Raw genomic sequence first — 19,193 nt, forward strand, 5'->3', positions numbered from 1 at the left:
AATTATCATTTCAAAAGCAAGCAAATTACATGTAGCTGCATGTGTATTAATTTTCACTCATTTATCTCTTTTGCTACAAAATTAAAATTGGAAATTTCAATCAAGTAATCGACTAAATTCACAAACCGCCTTGGATACTGTCTAAACCCAGTGTAATGCATGCAATCTAGCACCTAACAGTACAGGTACATTACACATGTTATGTACCTGCAGAGAAGACATGTATATCAAATAACTAATGAGTGAAAAACATGCCATTAACCATGTGTATATTTACACGTATGTATTATTTATGCTACACGTATAGGTACACGACATGTAGGTACAAAATGCTGGTATTTTACTTTGCTCTATTGTGTGCAAAAAGCTGTCTCGTTTTGATTGTGATCCAGCTCCTTTATGATTAATACATGTGCATGTAGAGTAATGACTTACAGACTTAGGCTTGATTTAAAAATCAAGTTATTACTGGCTTTGTTTCACTGCATAATGACCAAACATTTATAATCTCTATAAAATATGTGTACATGCTGAAACAAAATGCTGATGCACACTGATATTTCATCATGTCAAACTCTGCAGTAGGCAATAAGCCATTTGCGAGTCAAATTTGAATAAAATCTGGCACACTGAGTTATCTGATCGCACATAAACATAGCAATTTGAATTCCCCAGACTAAAGACACTGTTGCTATACCTCGTGATTCGGGGCAAGCTTTTGCTTAGCGACCACCATCTCTGGACTGGACTGGTTCCTTTGAGCCCTTCTTATTCATTGAGAACAGTGTATTGTTGCAAGGCGTCTCTTATGTAACTAAGAAAAGCTTGCCCCGAATCACGAGGTATAGCAACAGTGGCTTTAGTATGGAGAATTCCAATTATTATGTTCACGTGAATTTAAAGAACTCAGCATACCAGATTTTATTCAAATTTAACTCCCAAAAGGCCTTTTTAAATGAAGTGAAATTTATTCATGATTATAAATCCTTCACATCAAATTCATTCATTGAATCTAAAAAGGTGATTTAAATCAAAACAAATTAATTAAACTGAGCAAAGAAATCCTGCCAATCCAGACTGTGCATTCACACTTTTTATCAATACGGTAAACTGAAAGGTTCACAAAGGGGGGATTTGTTGTTTAAAATGCACAAAACCTGCAAAAAGAAACCATATTGGTTGAGCAGAATTTAAAAATTGAAACATTTTTGCCTTTTTTCAAAAAAAAAAATTAAACATGTTGATTTAAATAAATTTGTTAAAAAATTATTTGATTTGAATTACAATTTAAATCAGCCAACCTTGGAAGGTATTTCCAACATCTCTTTTTCTGGCGAGCTTTACAAAACAAAGGTTTTAAACATCTTTATCCCATATCTACAGTGTGACACTTTATGAAAAGAGCATGATCTTGAATTGGAGTATGATTTAAAGTGAAAAAAGACTGTTTTGCAGGTGCACTTCTCCTATAGGATTGTGCATAAAATGCCTTTCTTGTTTGTCATCCAAACAAACCATGCCATGCAACGTTGGAAGGGTTTATCATACTGAGAGGACACTCCTACAAGAATGATCTTTATCTTCAGCCTTTGTTTAAATGTTCAAAAGTATTAGGATAACACTAATTTTCCCTTAAATGTTGCGACAGTCGTCTGAAAGTGATAACATGTCCTAAAACGTGAAATTTAGCGTATGAAGAAAATTCCAAAGCATTTCCTTAGTAAACAGGTTTTTTCAGACAAGTCTCATAGGTTTGTGCACAGGGGCATCTAGTGTTGCCTGTGTATAGAACTCTTTCCAATTATTTTGTTGTGCCAAAATCTTGAGCATCATGAGAACGTAAGTCAAAGATGTTACCAAAAAAATGGGAATCCATGTGAGGGGGGTCAAATTGCACATTTGCATATTTGAGAAGCACTCCAGTGTCCAACATTAACCCTAACCGCCAAGCATATTGTTTGGCTTACACTACACAGTACTACAAAATACTAAGTAGTAGTCTGAGCCTGAAGGACCTAGCGCTACAGATTACTACTTCTGACTAGCTGACTTCCATTGTTACTTGTACAGAGAACAATAAAGCCATGCATTCATAGTGCCACAGCACTGTATGGTACATTGTCTTATCTATTGTATCTCATGGCTTCACAGAACAATAAAGTCATGTCCTCTTACAAGCGACAGCGCTCAGTACTACATTTTACTACAAGTATTAATTTGTAGTATTATGTAGGGTTAGGGTTAATGATTACAACCAATCGTCAAAGGCCATCAGAATAAACACTGATTTGGTGATGGGAAATACACGTACATGTACAGTAAGTCATAGCTGTGGAATGATTCATGTTGTTATTACTGTTGATAGAATGAAACAAGGGCCTCATGTTGTTGCAAATCTCATGCTCTTCTGAAAAAAGTTTGTAAAATAAACTGAATATGTAGATCATAAAGTAAACCTAAGATCACTTAAATTTATAAATTAACATGCACCAGGCCTAAAACTAAGCTTTAACAAGGAGTAACGTCCATGACGGTATAGTGGCCAGGTCAAAAGGTCCCTTATTTTGCCACTTAACATACATTGTAATTCAGTGGAAACGGTGTTCATTACCTTTAGCACCCTGTTCCTTTGAAACAAAGTCCACTTTCTCAAACTAACTAACAATTTGACCTTAAATTAAGGAACCACTAATCACTCCTGATAGACCTACATGTAGTTTAGGTAAATCTTGACAATATTTAAGCAAGAAAAGCACAAAATTCTAACCTAAGTTTGGCAAAAGACAACTGCTCTGTCGAATCACGCCATTTTGTTTCTCATCTGGTTACCCAACTCAGGCATTTAGGATTCATCAAAACTAATCTCCATCCAGGTCAAGGAACCAGACTACATTCGCTAATTTTTTTTCACAGTGTTTCAGGGCGGTCATGTACAATGCAGTGTTACCCCCCCAATTTCCCTCAAAAACCAAAAGCCGTGTTCTCTTCTCTTTCTGATATGAAAGAGGACACCACCAACAAAAAATTTAGATAAGTTGCTTCGAAAAAGTAGCATTTGTTCCTTTATCATGACATACATATGGGAACAGGGTGCAAAAGGTAATGAACACCGTGAAAAACAATCAGACTTGAAAATACAATGTACATGTACATGTAGGTGGTGAAATAAGGGATCTTGGGACTATACCATCAAGGACGTTGGATGAGAGATGAGCATGATGATATAATGTGCCCATGAGCTGCTAAAGCCTTTAGGATATATGGGTTATTATGAGCATAGCCTATGCATAGTATTTTAATAAGCACATCTATGAGAAAGAGAGAATTGGAAAGTGGGCATGGTGGGGACAGGTGGAAAATATCGTGTTTAGCCTAATGAGAAACAAAATGACAAAAAAGAATGGTAAAACAAAATATTACACTCTCTCCTAAAAATGATCACAGCGAAAAAAAAATCAAAATTCTCCAGGCCCAGCCTAATGAGCTGCTGAGTGACTGATGATTCAGCTGTTCGTTCACAATCTGTCGGTCACTGTTGCCCGTAATTCCCGTCTTGGTCACCGATGGAGGAACATTTGGAACTTTCAAACATGTTTAGCGATGTGGATGTCGCTCAGGAAGAAATGGAAAACAAACTTAAATCTCACCATACACTTAAGTTAATCTTCTACAATGACTTTACCTGTGACAGAGTTGAGGGAGAGTCGGACATTTTCTCCGAAGTTTCACCAGGTCCTGCCTGGCTGCCTTTCTCAGCCATCTTGAATAATTCTTTTATTTACAATTGCGCCCTCTGTTGGTTATCGTGTATACTTTTTTTTAATGCGACACACGTACAGGTACATACATGTACTGTACGTATGTCGTACACGGACGCGAGGGTTCGATTATCGTATTAGTTGGGCACACAGATGGCGGAGGTCAAGAAATAATGAAAATTCATCATTCCCATAGCCTTACCTGTTGTTTAAAGTACCTGAAACGTACTCAAAAAATGAACGGTGTGTGATTCAACCCAGCCGTCGAGGCCTGGATGTGCTGCAAATCATTTCCTCGTTTTCTTTTCTTTTTTAATTCTATGGTTCTCCCTTTTTTGGCCTCTGAAGAGGGTCGGTCAGTTGAAAAGAAGTTGATAATATGGGTGAAAATTATTTTGAATGTAAATAGAGGTACATAAAATAATGACAAGTATTCATGTGACTGTCTGAATTGACTCTAATTCCCGTGTTTTGTAAGTAGCAAAGAATAAACTAATTGTTCGCAACTTTTGTTAAATTTGCAACCTGCATAGCCAAAACGACGGTTTGTCATTCAGAGGTGCACCAACAAATCAAGTACGGCGTTGCCCACTGTTTTACCAGCTGTTCATTCTCGAGCATCATGGATAAGGACGTGAACCCTGGTTCTTTATTTGGAAAAATCTTTAATCCCATCTGGGCTATCAATTAATTTTCGACGAAACTTAATCTGCATAAAAGTTACGACCGTGGAGCCCGTCATAGATTTGTGCATAACGTGTAACATAATCATTTCGCCATTTTGGAAGGTGGGTGGATTTTCTTCAGACATTTAATTTTCGTACTTAAAATGTATGCCATTTCATTACTTCGCCGTTTGTAGTTTCAAGCGCAGTCATTAAAAATAAAGCCCTGTAACGACACGAACAAGTTGCCAGTGACAACAGCTGTGTATCTCATGAGGTTTCTATCAATACTACACTGTGTATATAGGTGCTGGTTTTAGTTGTCGGGGAACAAGGCGAGTGCCAACTATTATGTGCTTTCGAAAAAGTCTCCCCTTTATTCACAAATTCGGAAAAAGTATCTTTTTCTTTTAATTTCTTTCTTGGTCAGAAGTTGCAGACATGCAGAACGGGTTGTCAGGTTCATGATTTTTCCTGCAATCGGTAGCCAAGAAATAGGGTCAGTCGAATGCGAGGTCCGTTGAAGTAAAAACGGACGCAGGCTAACAGACATCCCAACTTCAAATGCTGACATCCCATACACCCGCTTTCATGTGTCCAGCACGTCACAAACTTCCCTGCATGCATCTTGACATTCTTCTTGAAACTTGTATATACCGCCATCTCGTGATCTCGCCCGTCCACGTGCTATCTGCTGCGTTCTAAGATGTTTTTTTCTCCGTAGGCCTAAGAAATTGTCTCAAGATGTCGTTTTCTGAGTGGTATTGTAATGATTTTCGGACATCCTCCAATAACACACAACAGGATCTTAACTCGGCCAATGCCCGTCCAGGGCTCCCTGCTGTTCACTGACTCAGTACTGGACAGCGTAAATACAGTGCGCCCCAAAATGTATCCAAACGAAACAAATTATTTTTTACAATGAAATACAAACAGGAAATATTTATACCATGGTTTTAGAGAGAACAAGCTTAACTTGGTGGTGTTTTACTTCCTGTTTTTTCTCTCTTTCCTCCTTTTCTCTTTTGGAAGTCCATAGAAATACGAGTTCGGGCGGCCTGTTCTCGCGCTCGAACAGCGGGAACACGACTCAAGAACACTGTTCTCAGAACAGGATCACACACCACCTCCTCGTCAGGGTTTTACAGGAACATACGGGAAAACTTGTGAGATTTTGACTTTTGAACAGCTGCAAAAAGTAGAGAGATGGCTTCAAAGCCATAGACAATAGGAGGTTTTGCAAAATTAACATTAATTATTTTCTGTAAAACAGAAATGAATGTTCCTGTTTATACAGAAAAGAATTCAGCCCATCCAAACCTTAACTCTCGAATAACGTACACGGACGCCGCCATGTTGCATGTTGCTTGTGATAACCGCTTGTTTGTTCCCGGCGTTCGAGCGGCCGACCCCGGGCCAAAAACAACGAATCGAGCAGTTCGTGAACATACGGTAACAAGCCGCCCGACCTCAGCCACAGATTTTGTTCCACTCTTTAGAAGAAAGAGGTTACACCTCGAACTATTTCAGTGAATGGCGCTGTCAACATCTCTTTATTTGACAAAAAAGTGAAAAGATGAAAAGTGCATTGTTATTTCACTGAGTCTACAGTGATCAGGATAGCAGGTGGTACAAACTCAGTTTGAATGCCTGTGTTTACTGATGTACATCTCTGGGTGGCCCAAAGCAAAACAGGTGATTAATTTTAAAAAGTATCATCGAACTCTTTAAAAATGCACAAAAATAATGAATGCTGCCAGTTGACACTTTTATGTTGAAAATGGTTAGTATGTAATTATTTGCTTGAACCATGGAAAACATGCAATGACACTGAACGATAACGGACGAGTTACTCCAGTTTTTAATTTTAATTTTAGTATTAAACTTCAATCGATTGGGGCATCTACTGAACAAAAGCTGTCTATTGTTCCGTAATAAATGGGCTGCCATGCCTCACTGACGACACACTCGCAATGGAAAAGCGTGACACCAACTTCAGTTTGATGAGCAGCTTTTTAAAATTTGTGTCAATGTACAATTTGAGAAATATAAGGGGATCTTTTTAATTCGTCCTAGTTGAGCGGTCATGGGCTATTATTTTAATACATGACGATCTGTGCACTTTTTTTTCACACAAAGCATGAAACTTTGTGTATTCGTTTATGTTCATGAGAGAAAATAATTTCGAGATGTGGAGCCACAAACTTGCCCCTTTACAAGAGTGGGAGCCATTTCAAAAAGGACGCCCTGATTAAGCAAAAAAACGTGCATATTGTGAACCATTTACACTGAAATACCGTTCAGAGGTAAAATTAAATGTTGAGGACAGGAGGAAATTTAGATGTGGAGCCATCGTGAACTCAGTCTGCAGGGTATGGCAGCCAGTAAAGAAGGTATGTGGGCATTATTCATTACTGCCCGTCAAACCTGTAATGAAATTTGAACTAGCCTATAATGGCAAAACAAATACAAATGTCTTTCAGAGGTGTGACTTAAAGACTTGATCGCGCAAATGTCATTTTAGTCAATCCTTTTCCACATTTGTCTGTTCGATGTCGTCGGATTATAATGGATTTCACGTCATCTGATATATTGGTATACACAAAGTAAGAATTGAATATAGGCCTACTTATTTCTTGCGCGAAATTGAAAGCTTGATAAATGCCGCTTCATTTGTCTCTGTATATACTTTATATCTTCCAGTTGCTGATGCATAAAATTGTCGAAGCACTAAATGGACATAAAATTAGTATGAAAAGGGCACAATTTTCCCATATTCAGAGGCAAGAGACTTATCAAATAAGGAAAATACTAAACAGACACATGAAATTAAACTAAATATGACTAAAGTAGAAGTGAAAAGATGGAAAAGTCATAGGCCAAATACTAAAGATAGTACACAATCATGTGACAAATTTGAATGAATATGTATTATATTGATCCTAAAATGAATCACAAAATTGCAGACGACGAATGTAATTGTCTTTCGAAATGTTTGGTAAACGTATGAAAAACGTAGTGCAAAATTCTGGTATTATGAAAGGCTACGGATTTTGGAGACGAATTTGAAATTAACGGTTTAAATAAATTTGAACAAAAAAGTTTGAAATGTACGTGAAAACTCAAATCATTTGTACGAGTAACCTTGGCTCGGACCATGACGGTCTTGGCCTTGGATGACAAAGCCTCGTTCCAAAATTCTGTCAGTGTCTCTCCCACAGTATTTTGATCACTGTTTCGCTATCGAAGGACCTTAATTTTCGAAGACTATATGCATTCTAGTGCGATGAAACGCACAGTGTAGTATAGACCAACCGATACCCAAGTACTATTTTCCCAGTATACGAACGCCAGGGAGCGAAATTTAAAGTTGAGAGGTTCGTATATACCCAATGTCAATAGGCCTACTTTTTCATTTCAAACTTGATACTGCTTAATCGTGCAAGGTTGTCAAAATGACAAGTAACCACACGGTCATTGTCATGGTGAAGACTTTTACGAGCGAGCAAATTTCACAACACTTGATCTGCACCAAGGACAACACTTCATTTGATTGTTTATTTTCATTTTAAAAGAACATGTTCTTTTTCTTTGTCAGGTGTGTTTTCAAATAGAGTGACCTCCATAAGTACGAGCAAGCTACCGAAAACCAGGGACTGTGCGGTTGTTTCCGTAAATCTGGTGCTGTACCTATGGCGAGAACTTCACCTTGAGCTCGGTGTTTCGACCAATACCATCACCGAATGAACTTTTCGTTTTGCAAATATGCCGACAACATATTGACATAATCTGGGGAGCCTTTGCCTCTGATGCTTCAAAAGGAAGCAACTTTCCTACTTTCCTTCATACGATCAATGCAGAGAGACACTAGCTCAGAAAGTCACATTATCTCCAAAATTGAAGAAATCGAACCTGTGGTTTCTGAAAAGACTTAAACGGCAGTGTCATACTCTGCAGCTTATTTGACGATACCGGTAAGCATACACTGCTTTTCACGTTACACACATGCCTATTCTATACAGTTTCTGTCATCGACTATAGTATTTAAAATGATAGTCGTAAAGAGCGTTTATACTAAACTCTTGCAACAAGTTAAAACTCAAGTTCCCATTCAATTTGGCCTATGATTTGTTCACTTTTTACACTTCACTTAAACCTACATCGCCATACCTGTCTGGGTCATTCTTATGTGTAACAGTTATTAAACTATGGTTAATACTTGATATCCTCTTTCATTAGATCGCATCACAAAGATGAATCGAGGTACTAGACCTAGCCTTATAGCCGACGATCCTCGCAAGAAGCCGGTGGTCAAGAATGCTGACATGGAAGAGGACCAACAGCAGCATGCTATCGATGTAGGGAAGCAGGCACTGGAGAAATTCGACGTGGAGAAGGACATTGCGGCCTACGTCAAGAAGGAGTTCGACAAAGCTTACAACCCGACCTGGCACTGCATCGTGGGCAAGCACTATGGCAGTTACGTCACCCACGAGACCAAACAGTTTATCTACTTCTATCTCGGACAGATCGCCATATTGTTGTGGAAGTCCGGCTGAAGAGATTCTACCCGACTACGAAATTGTTTAGGCAACTGTAGCTTGTCAGATTTTAGACACGATAGAATTTAAAACGTTCACATTGGACGAAAGTCATCGATACATTAAGTCCAACTTAGGCAGATGTATGTACCTCCATTATAAGCTTTATTGTAAGCTTCGTATCAGTTTTGAGACTAAATTTTCAGCTTAGAAATCAAGCCAACATGAACATGTCAATTCCAGAGTGAAAACTCAACCTTTTCGAGTGAAGATTCACTCTCGCCGTCGGAAAGTAGGGACCAGACGTTTTAGAGTGACATTTCTTCAATCGAAAAGATTGAGTTTTCACTCGAGTCCCGAATGAAGTGATTATTTTTTCCAGAGTATTTCAATCTAATTTGAGAGTGATTTTCACTCTAAATCGTCTTGTCCCAAGTTTCACTCTTTCGGATTTAGAGAAATATAGTTCTGTCAAATATGGTTACCAGCGACTGCCATCGGCATTTTTTCAGAACCTCTCTTTCACCTTGCGTAAACCAATTAGTATCTTTCCGTTAGGTGTTTTCACATTCCTTTGCCACATCATTTTCATTGTAATTCACCTGCCCTTATTGTCATTTTCGTTCATGTTCCATCATCAATTCTCCGTCATCTTCCGTCGTCTTCATTTCCCATCTCTTCCTTCATCATCATCCCAGAAACCCTTCTCATCCTTCATTCCAATTTTCTGTCATCATCCTATCATCATATCCCATCACCATTCTGCATTGTCCATCTTGCACCTTTCCTTAATGTACTTTCGCCTCAGTCCCCATTTATCTTACTCCTTAACATTATAATGGTTTGTACCCCTTCTGTCACCGTCCTACATCCTCACTTTGCATGACTTCATCTCTCTTTAGTCATTTTTTAACTTAAAGTTACATCCATGGAAAGTTTTATTTTCTTGATTATCCATCCCCCTCCTTTGTTAAGTTTTAGTGATAAAAACGTAATACTGTGTTCATTCTCTTGAACCACAATTCATTTTTTATTTTGTTACAACAGTGACTCCGATTTGCACTATTTTGTGTTGTTATTTTTTCGACTTATGTCTATCGCTAGGACACCCTTTAAAAAAGAAACAAGATAGAAAGTAAACAGAATTGTAAAGTTATATTTAGAAAATGCCATGAGCGACAGGATCTTATATTTTAATAAATAGTACAAGGAATTTTGCAGTATTATTGATAAAATATAAAAATATCGGTTATTTTTGGTCTTGTACTTTATCCGACTGGTGACAGTAGTAACAAATTCAAATGCTTGAAAAGTGGATTTGATATTGTTTTGTTTTTCCGGGGATCGTGACTTGGGGTTGACTTCAGATACAATACCAGAACACATTTCCACTAACTCCCAATATCCATTCTTTTAAATTTTGGCACTCGAAAAAGTAACATAAGACTCATGTGATTTCGAAGCTTCTCTTAGAAGCCTTCAAATGAAGGGTGTCAGGGAACTGGGACCTCTAGGGAGTAGTTGTAGTTGTGGTTGTGGTTGTTGGCCGACCTGTCTAGGAAAATGACTTTTTGCGAGAAAATTCTTTTTTTTTTTTCATTTTTAAAAAATTGGTCTAAAGTAAAGTCACTGGAAAACTTTACGAGGGTTTGGCACGATGAAAACTTGCACTGTGTTATTATTGAAAAAAAAATGGGGGCCCGCCCTTCTCTTTGAGGTTTACCTTTCCAGCAAAACGTGAAAACAGGGGTACCAATGTTGACATCAGTGCAGTAGTCAATTCCATCCCTAGACTACACCCAATTAAAACAAGTCACCAGACCAGTTAAAATACAAGTAACAGGCTGACATTAGTAACAAAGGATCACTCTTGTTGCTATACCCAGCAAGAAATGAGACCGAGGGGTACCCCCCCCAACATGTCCAATCCCTATACATATTCCAGACTATTGTTACTTAACACATCCCCCAAGATGTCTGAAAGGAATTCCCCAGATTCCTGCGAGACAATGACCAACACAAAGCAGGGGGGGGTTCTCTCCGTCTCATAACTTGCTGCATATGTATACTTGTTGCGGTTCACAACAGCTTACATCTTGAATTTAGACTAGAGGTGTTGATTGGTTTGAGAGGTATCGGGTACAATGGTAGGTCCACAAGGACTGATGGGAGAATCAAATGCTGCAGCTGGATTGAGTGGAAAGGAACGGGGCTGGGATGATAACAGAACACGTCGAGCGAGCCCCCTTCATACCAGTTCTGTTGCACTCCACTAGGTTGGCTTCAAGCGACATGTCAATGGACGAGTCGTAGTCCAACCCGTGATTCAGTCTTCTGCCTTGGAGAAAAATGGGGCGAAAACATCAGCAATGGGGGTGGGGGTGGGAGAAGTCCCTCTCCGACCGAAACATGTTGCCATATTTAAAATCGAAACTGATAGCGTCAGTATTCAAGAAACGCGGCGCAGACACAGAGGGACAGGATTCTCATTTTCGTAAACGAAACCTCCCACTCTCCACAAGACCTAGATACGTCACTGGGCGAAGGCGTATTCATTGAAAAGTTTATTACCGTAAAAAAGAAAGTTTTCACTGTCTTGAATTCGGAGCACACACCGTATTGGGTCCTGCGCTATGCATTTGTTTGTTGATATCAATATGCCTGTCGGCCAAATATTCCTTCCTTATGCATTTTCCATGCTTAACTCACATTTTCCGAGGGAACGAACAAAATGCTGGACAACTGACAGGCGTGGTTACTCCCCCCCCCCGTTTAAATATACTCTTGGTCTTTTCGCGCTGCTGAATGCACAGGTAGGCCCACATGTTATTTAAGTTGACCCTTGCCCCCAAAAGTCTAATGGTTTAGACAATATCTGCATCATAATACATGTGCAGTGTGCTTAAAAGTGAATGTGAAATTTCCGAATACGCATGCAGATTAGAAACTGCAGTTGTCATCGTGGACGTAAACTTCAGACAAAACTTTTCAGGAAATGAAGGCTTACAAAAGTCTTTTATACTAAGTTAAACTGTATACTGTACAGTAAACCGCCAGTAAATGACAAAACATCCAATAAATGGCGGGGCCATTGTCATGGTGAGGAATACCATTGTGGTGCGAATTTCCCTGCTGCGCCCGAAAGCCAAGGATATCACCTCTCGTGTTGACACAATGGTGCTCTGAAAGCCTTTCCCACAGGAGCAGAAGGCCTTGGCAAGACAGAGCAAGTTACTGAACGTATGCAACCTCGTTTTCGGCCAACGGTGGGCGAAGCCAGGCAAGACTCGACCAATCAGTGGCGAGCACAGAGTTTCCTGAAGGAAAGTTCTATTTTTCAAGGGTCAACATTGTAACCCCCCACGAGAAGGTATTTAAAAGCACGATTTGACATGTATTACCCATCTGATCCTGCCAGGCACTGAATACATGTACTATTTGTACTATTGTAAACGCCTGTTTAAATGTATTAGACTTCAGCGACAAGCAGGGAGGCTATAGTCAAAAATTTTCAACCAGTCAAGGTAAAAAGGTGAGCCTAAAGTCGTCATTATTATCTTAATCTTACACCTTTTTGGTCCAGTTTGCAACAAGTTTGTTCAATTTAAAACCAGCCTTCTTATCCAGTCCGGACTGGATAAGAAGGCTGGTTTTAAATTGACTAGTCCGTCAGGTTTCTTGCTTTCCTTACACCCATATTTTTAGATCTCGATTTAACGTTGACCTGATAAAGGATATCCTTATTTTAGGAAAAAAAACAGTAGGCCTACATAGAAAGCTTGCACGTTGCTTTGCAACCCTTTTTGTAGTGAAGGGCAACGTGGTTTCTGAGGAAAGCAAAGATCACCAGCATCTATCGCTCTTCTGCTCGTGAGTAAAATCACTTTGTAGCTATCCTGGCCAAAACTCGTTGGGCCCTGGCCCCCTCTCAATGTTAGGTCTCAATGCGCGGTCTACGCTCCAGTTCAAGATAACAACATTGACCGGGGGAGTGGGCCGGGGTACCATGGGAGGTATGTGTATTGACACGTGTCCAAACAATTTGGCCAGGATTGTTGAACATCATCTGATCCAAGGTGTGGGCCGCTGATCACGTGTCTAAGTATAGTTCGCACAGGAACTGATGTTGCGTTCAATTACCTCACTGTCCACGCCGTGATCTTATCTTGAACACGTCATGCAGAATTCATTGTATTCGTCACCTATCCTCGATTTTTATATCACTGTAATAAATTAACCCTAACAGTCCTCAGTCCTCCAACAGGTGAAGGATTGAGGAGTGTTAGGGTTAACGAATAAGCTGGCATTGAAAGTGTCTGCCCAAAATTCGGTGATACTTAAGTCATGATTCATGATGATGTGACGTGTTTTATAGATGTTGTAGTAACTTTACACTGCAGAGCGCTGACCCTCGAGGTTTAAGCCTTTGCCTTGGTCTTCAGGCTTGCTGGTCAAAGTCTTGGCCATGAGAACCAAAACCTTTGCTCCAAACACTGGCTTGTACTCAGACTGACATTATTACGCGATCGTGTGATTTATGAATAAAATTTGAATATTCATTGCAACCCATAATACATGTTTATCCAAGTTATATTTTGCCAATCTGAATTTGCAATTTTTATCTAAAGGATAGCTACAATCATGTTTTTCAATGTAACCCTTCAACTTTGGTTTGATTATTTCAAAATTTTCGATGGGTGTTTTACTGCCTTTTTCGCCTTTTCCCTGTTCGTGAGCAACTGTGATGCTGTCCCAGGAAGAAAGCCTCAACGTAACATTGGTCTGTACATAAAAATCCTGCATATTTTGTAGATTTGCTGGACTAGATTTTCTCATCTTTCACCGATTCATTGTTGTCCATATGCACAGCAATAAGCATTCATCAATACCTGTCCCAGAAATGCTTTTTTGTGTGTGAAATTTGGGTTCACAAACAGAACAACCTATGCACTGAACTATATCTTCCCTGGATGACATCATGGCAATATCACCCTCCTTTGTCCAGTTACGCATGGATTATATTTATGTGGTTTTAAAAATCCACTTTGCAATGCATTTAATCACCTAGGAATGTAAACGAGTTTCATACATCGAAAAAAGAGTACCAAGTTGCAGAATTTTTTTCCTTAAAAAAAGTCATTGCAGTTACATCGTGTAACAAGGAGACTGTTATCAGCTAGTGTCTTAAATACATGCCTATGAAATTATTTTGTGTAATATAACCCTTTTAAAAGAGATATCATTGACTGCGTGTGAAGAGAACAACCCCTCTTCTGAGGCGAAAAAGTTTCAAAACTGTTGTTTTTACAACTTTAAAATATTTTCAGAGAACCAAGAGGGCATGTAAATTACTTTTAGTGTTAATAATTACATATCACGAAGATTCATCAGAACGATCAAGACCAAGATCGTCACGAGAATATAGTTAGTCTTTTAAATGGAGAGTCAAAGTCCGTTATGAACCGATCTCTGGTTCTACCTTCGGCTGTCATTTTACGTTAATACAAAAAACGAAGAAAATGCCCCCCCCCAAAAAAAATGGAGTGTCCTTCACACATAATGTTATGAAAGAGTTCAGACTAGACAGGTTTCCAGACGCGGACCGGGGACTTTCCCCATATTCAAGCGCATACGTTCACAAATACAGAGGAGAAAGAGGGAAAGGGAGCATGAATGTTGACGACCATTATTTGTGTGTGGACCAGCGAGTGTTTTTGCTAGGTGGTGCACTGTCTAGCATTTAGTCACTGGGTCATAGGAATACAAAGTAACATTTGCTTTTACTACCATTTTTGAAGCATTTACTGATGTTTGTATGAATAATAATGAAGCAAACGCTTACTTTAGTGCAATTGCTAAAAAGTAAAAAGTATTTACTTTTTACCCTTTAAGCTTGTGCTTGACAATAAGCAGTTGCTTCATTTTCTATGAATAAAAATGAGTAAGTTCTACAGAATTGGAGTATTTACTTGACATTTTTCAAGACTGGGTCAGGGCAAGCTTGAAAACGAGGAGCATTTACTAATGTTCAAAATGGCAGTGTTCAAGAATGTCATTCGAAAGGAAAAGCTGTATGCCTTTAGGAGGGAATCTCAAGAAACCAGATGCAGGCAGTTGTACTGATTTGAGAGTGGCAGAGCAATTTTCTTCATCAAGGTTTTTGCGATAAAAATTACTGCCATCGTGCTTTTCTGCCATGCTGAGGTCTCAAGATACAGCACTGTGCTGCACTGTGTGTGTCTGTACGTGCAGACAATGGAAGCCTTATTGTGCAAAACCGTTCGGCTGTGAAGCAGATACTGAACAGTAAAAGAACATTTCATTCATACAAATTCAAGTAATTGCCTATTCTTAATGCTTTACCTCTCAGTGCTGGTTTGCTGTTTGCTTGAACTTCATAGCATTTGCTGGTTTTATTCATACGACCCATTCAGTCTTTACACAGAAATATTTCTTTCAGTAAGGTTAATGGTTTGTTTTCTTAAAATCAATGGCAAAAAGCAATTACTTTAAAATGGTCGAATGGTTAAGCTCGCGGTTATCAGATATTTAGACGGTGTGTTCGAATCCCAGTGGTGGCTTTTTATTTTCCCAACGCTTGCTGTCAGACAGTAGCTATAAGTGACTCTAATTTCAACCCGTCAAATACCAACAGTACCTTAACCGACCGGGTAAGCTCTTCTGCTTGTAGTGTCCGCGAAGTCTGAGTGAGCGCCTTAGTACAGGTTCGAGACGTATGGCCGACTCGGCGGCCAGGGCTTAGGGGCTTGTCTCGTGCCCTCCCTTGCATGGTCGCTCGAACAGGTTAAATGGATGGATAGGGAGGAAATGCAGTGGGCCGAGAACCCGAAACCCGAGAAAAGTCCCATATGGAAACCGGTAACTGGATTCCATGCGAATTTCAGAAGTCCATGCACTTGAATGCTTGGTCAACACCGCATAACTTTTTGATTTTCCTCGCATATTTTGTTTTCATTTCCATGGGTGCAAGGAATTGTCTAGGTTTGGATACAGTGAGTTAAAGGACTGATAATTTATTTTCATTTATAATCTTAATTTACTAATTTTTCGACAACAACAAGACCGATCCCAACCGTGTATGAGTCCATTCGTCCAAGTGATCTCAATATAAATGCTGTGGCGTATCTTGATGGTTCAACAGTAACAGGGGTGGCGCAGTTGGGCGGCATTTGCCTCCTTATTTTATTGATCGAAATACATTTTCATTTGTCTTAATTACAAATTTCGTTTGCTTTGCTTTCAACTGTAGAGTAATTCGATATTTTCACAAAGAAATTCTCACCAAAAATATGTCTCACTTGTATGTTGAATTAATCTTCTTGGGTCACCCCCTCTTAATGCGTTGCAAATGCCGCTCTCTTTTCGTGAATGGTTGATCCATCACTGGCAAGACAGATCTGCACAAAAAAAAAACTCAAGCACGAAAACGATGAGGCAAATTTAAAACAAACAAACAAACAAACAACCCAACAAACAAACCCAATAAACAAACAAACAAACAAACATTCCCTAGCTGTTAGAATTCAACAACAGAAAATGACATCGAGAATCCCATACATGTCAAATCAGTGAAGCTTTTGGCTTTACCCCCATACTTGCCGCAAAAGCTGCATGGGCCTACCCCTTTGTATCATGGCGCATAGTTCATTCAGTTTTTTTCTGACTGAATCTTAATGTCATTTCATACGGTTAACTTGTGCCTCACATAGGCCATAAGTTTAATACTCGAGTTACAAAAATGGCAGGTTAAAGTCATTCATTACTTAGTCAAGTACATCCCTTTTTGAACTCAAATAGATTATTGCAAAAATGTGCCTACCATTTCTCAAACGTTTTTAAAACTCAAACACAAGTACTGACCATTAAATTCCACAATGTAAACGGTATGATGCAACTGAATAACACCGTCTTTGGAGTGACCGTAAAACCTCCCACGAACGTTTGTGAAAACAAAGAAAAAATCATTTCACTTACCAAAACCCAAGATTAGTAATTCGGATTTCTAATCATATATGGGGGTTTTCGTACACAATCATGAACGAAAGCCATAGAATTGGCAGGTGTCTATTCAAAGCCATGGATTAAACTCTAACTGCATTGACAAAATAGACTTTTTGAAATAATACAAAATTAGGTTTTAAATGAATTGTTTTGTTTTTTTGGTCAGGAAACTTGAAAATAATGAAAATAATAATAGCAATAGTACCGCAGATAAAGAGCGCCCTTGGAAGATAGATTTGGCTTATAAAAAGGATGAGATGGCCTTCGATATGGTTAAGGGATGAACCATAGCGAAATATTGAGGCGTGTGGTTTGCAACTTTCCAACCCAAATCTTAAAACATTCACCAGACCTCCCTCCCCCATTTCCGGTCACTGTTGTATCTCATGGGTCATGGTTTTGGAAGGGTGTGTCCCATACAACTCTGGCCAGGACTGTAGGTAATAGCCCATAAGCGGGCAACACAGTCTGGGGATATATTTAATGAAAGTTATCTTCCTTCCAAGAGAGAAAAAGGATTGAAAACAACTTTTTTACAGAGTACAAAAGCATGAACTTGTCGGGCGGGCATGATTTATGTAGTGTTTAAAAACAGTAGGGTTTCAATTGTAATTTTTTTCTATAGCTCTATGAACTGACAATATGGCAGGCTATTTCTTGTCACTCAAAAGAACTATCTTGATAAGATCTAGATTTCGTTCGGTCGCTTTTTAAAATCTGTTAATTACGTTAATATCAGCGTTTTGCTTTATTTTGGGAGCACAATATCCTTGTTACATTTCTCTGGCTTGATTTTGTTCAGTTCTTCCTACAGTTAGACAATTCACGATGAGCCAATCAGACAAGAAGTTGGTGGTCAAGAGCACCGACATGGAACAGGATCAACAAGAAGAGGCAGTCCACTTTGCAAGGCAGGCCTTGGAGAAGTTCAACGTGGAGAAGGACATCGCGGCCTACGTCAAGAGGGAGTTCGACAAAATCTACAACCCGACCTGGCACTGCATCGTGGGCAGGCATTTCGGCAGTTACGTCACCCACGAGACCAAACAGTTTATCTATTTCTATCTAGGCCAGATGGCATTTCTTCTCTTCAAATCTGGTTGATTTTAGCACCGAGCAAAGACTCTGGCAATAGAAACCGTGGAGCAGACGTAGAACACTAAAACGACATCACAGCCTCATCGCCGGCAGTGCACCTTTCTGAAGAATTTAGTTAGATGTCAACGTGCAGCAAAAACGTTGCCTCTGAAATCTGAAATGTGCGCCAATTCGCATGTTATTATTTTTATGAATTATTTTTTAAATTGGTGGAAATTTTGTTGGGAATTCTGAACGAAAATTACAACGTTAGCAGTTCGTTCTTGCTTATTCGGTGTCTATAGTCACTCCTTGAACATCTCTGGGAGCTCCCATCCTAGTGTTCTTGAATCAAAAGGCTCAAGCCAAATAGCTGTTTCGGTCAAAGTCTTCAAGTTGGCTTATTAATTTGGGCTGTGCTTTTGCCTTTGATATACGACGATATACAAGCCAAGCATTGGTATATTAGAATGAAAACCTGCTCATCTTCGAGCACTGCATAGAAAACAGTTTTGAATCATCCACATAATTTATTAATTAACAGCACTTATAATGTGGAATACCTTACCTGGGTCCAGGGTTAATGGTCTTCCAAGGTCAAACCGAAGAAATGGCATATAGTCATGACTTAGATTTGTGAAAGGAGGCTTGATATACCAAAATTTGTTATGTAAATAGAGGATTACGAAAGTTCAGCAAGTGGAAGAGGAAGAAAAGATTTGGTTTCTGAATACTTGAACAAACTGCCTGCACATGATGATTGAGGCGCATGCATACCTCATCGAAGTCATTTTCACACAGAAATTTGCTAGGGCAGAGAGAAACAAATGGTCGAACAACCGACAGACGTCGCTGCAACCCCCTTTCCGCCAAAACTTTTGACACCTGCATTGACAAAATTACAGGCTAGCAAATAAGGCGGGGAAGGAGAGGCCTGAGTAGGCCTACTTATGCAGTTCACGCAACTTTATATTATTCTAATAATTTAATATCTGTAGTGTCAGTTCGACATTTGGCGAATTGTGAGACATTTATTGTATTTCTTCGACGAGAATTTGGCGACGTGTCTGAAAATAAATCCCCCTGACGGATATGTAACAGTGAGTGGAAAGCACTGTGTCTGAGCACCA

At 39.2% G+C, this 19,193-nt stretch overlaps 1 protein-coding gene and 2 pseudogenes across 6 annotated transcripts in view; 2 read left to right on the forward strand and 1 right to left on the reverse strand.

The window, feature by feature from the left end:
• The window catches only part of LOC110979341 (E3 ubiquitin-protein ligase UBR2-like), a 40,612-nt gene extending 36,826 nt beyond the window's left edge, over positions 1-3,786 (reverse strand). The window contains exon 1 of the mRNA XM_022235051.2: positions 3,683-3,786. Coding sequence (XP_022090743.2) covers positions 3,683-3,760 — 78 coding nt within the window. The 5' untranslated portion in view covers positions 3,761-3,786. The remainder of the gene's footprint in view (positions 1-3,682) is intronic.
• Positions 3,787-8,195: 4,409 nt separating this feature from the next.
• Positions 8,196-10,187, forward strand: LOC110979343 (dynein light chain LC6, flagellar outer arm pseudogene; annotated as a pseudogene). Its single transcript, XR_015427840.1, has 2 exons — positions 8,196-8,397; positions 8,663-10,187. The product of XR_015427840.1 is annotated as a dynein light chain LC6, flagellar outer arm pseudogene (transcript).
• Positions 10,188-12,315: 2,128 nt separating this feature from the next.
• LOC110979344 (dynein light chain 2, cytoplasmic pseudogene) lies at positions 12,316-19,161 on the forward strand (annotated as a pseudogene). Of its 4 annotated transcripts, none has more exons than XR_015427209.1 (2): positions 12,316-12,496; positions 17,801-19,161. The product of XR_015427209.1 is annotated as a dynein light chain 2, cytoplasmic pseudogene, transcript variant X4 (transcript). The 4 variants fall into 4 exon arrangements; XR_015427206.1 differs by having other exon boundaries at positions 12,317-12,488; positions 17,789-19,161; XR_015427205.1 differs by having other exon boundaries at positions 12,322-12,496; positions 17,789-19,161.
• Positions 19,162-19,193: the final 32 nt, after the last annotated feature.

Source organism: Acanthaster planci, linkage group LG01 (genome assembly GCF_054643075.1).
Source record: "Acanthaster planci isolate LZ-2023a linkage group LG01, COTS_SCS, whole genome shotgun sequence".
Classification (NCBI taxonomy): domain Eukaryota; kingdom Metazoa; phylum Echinodermata; class Asteroidea; order Valvatida; family Acanthasteridae; genus Acanthaster; species Acanthaster planci.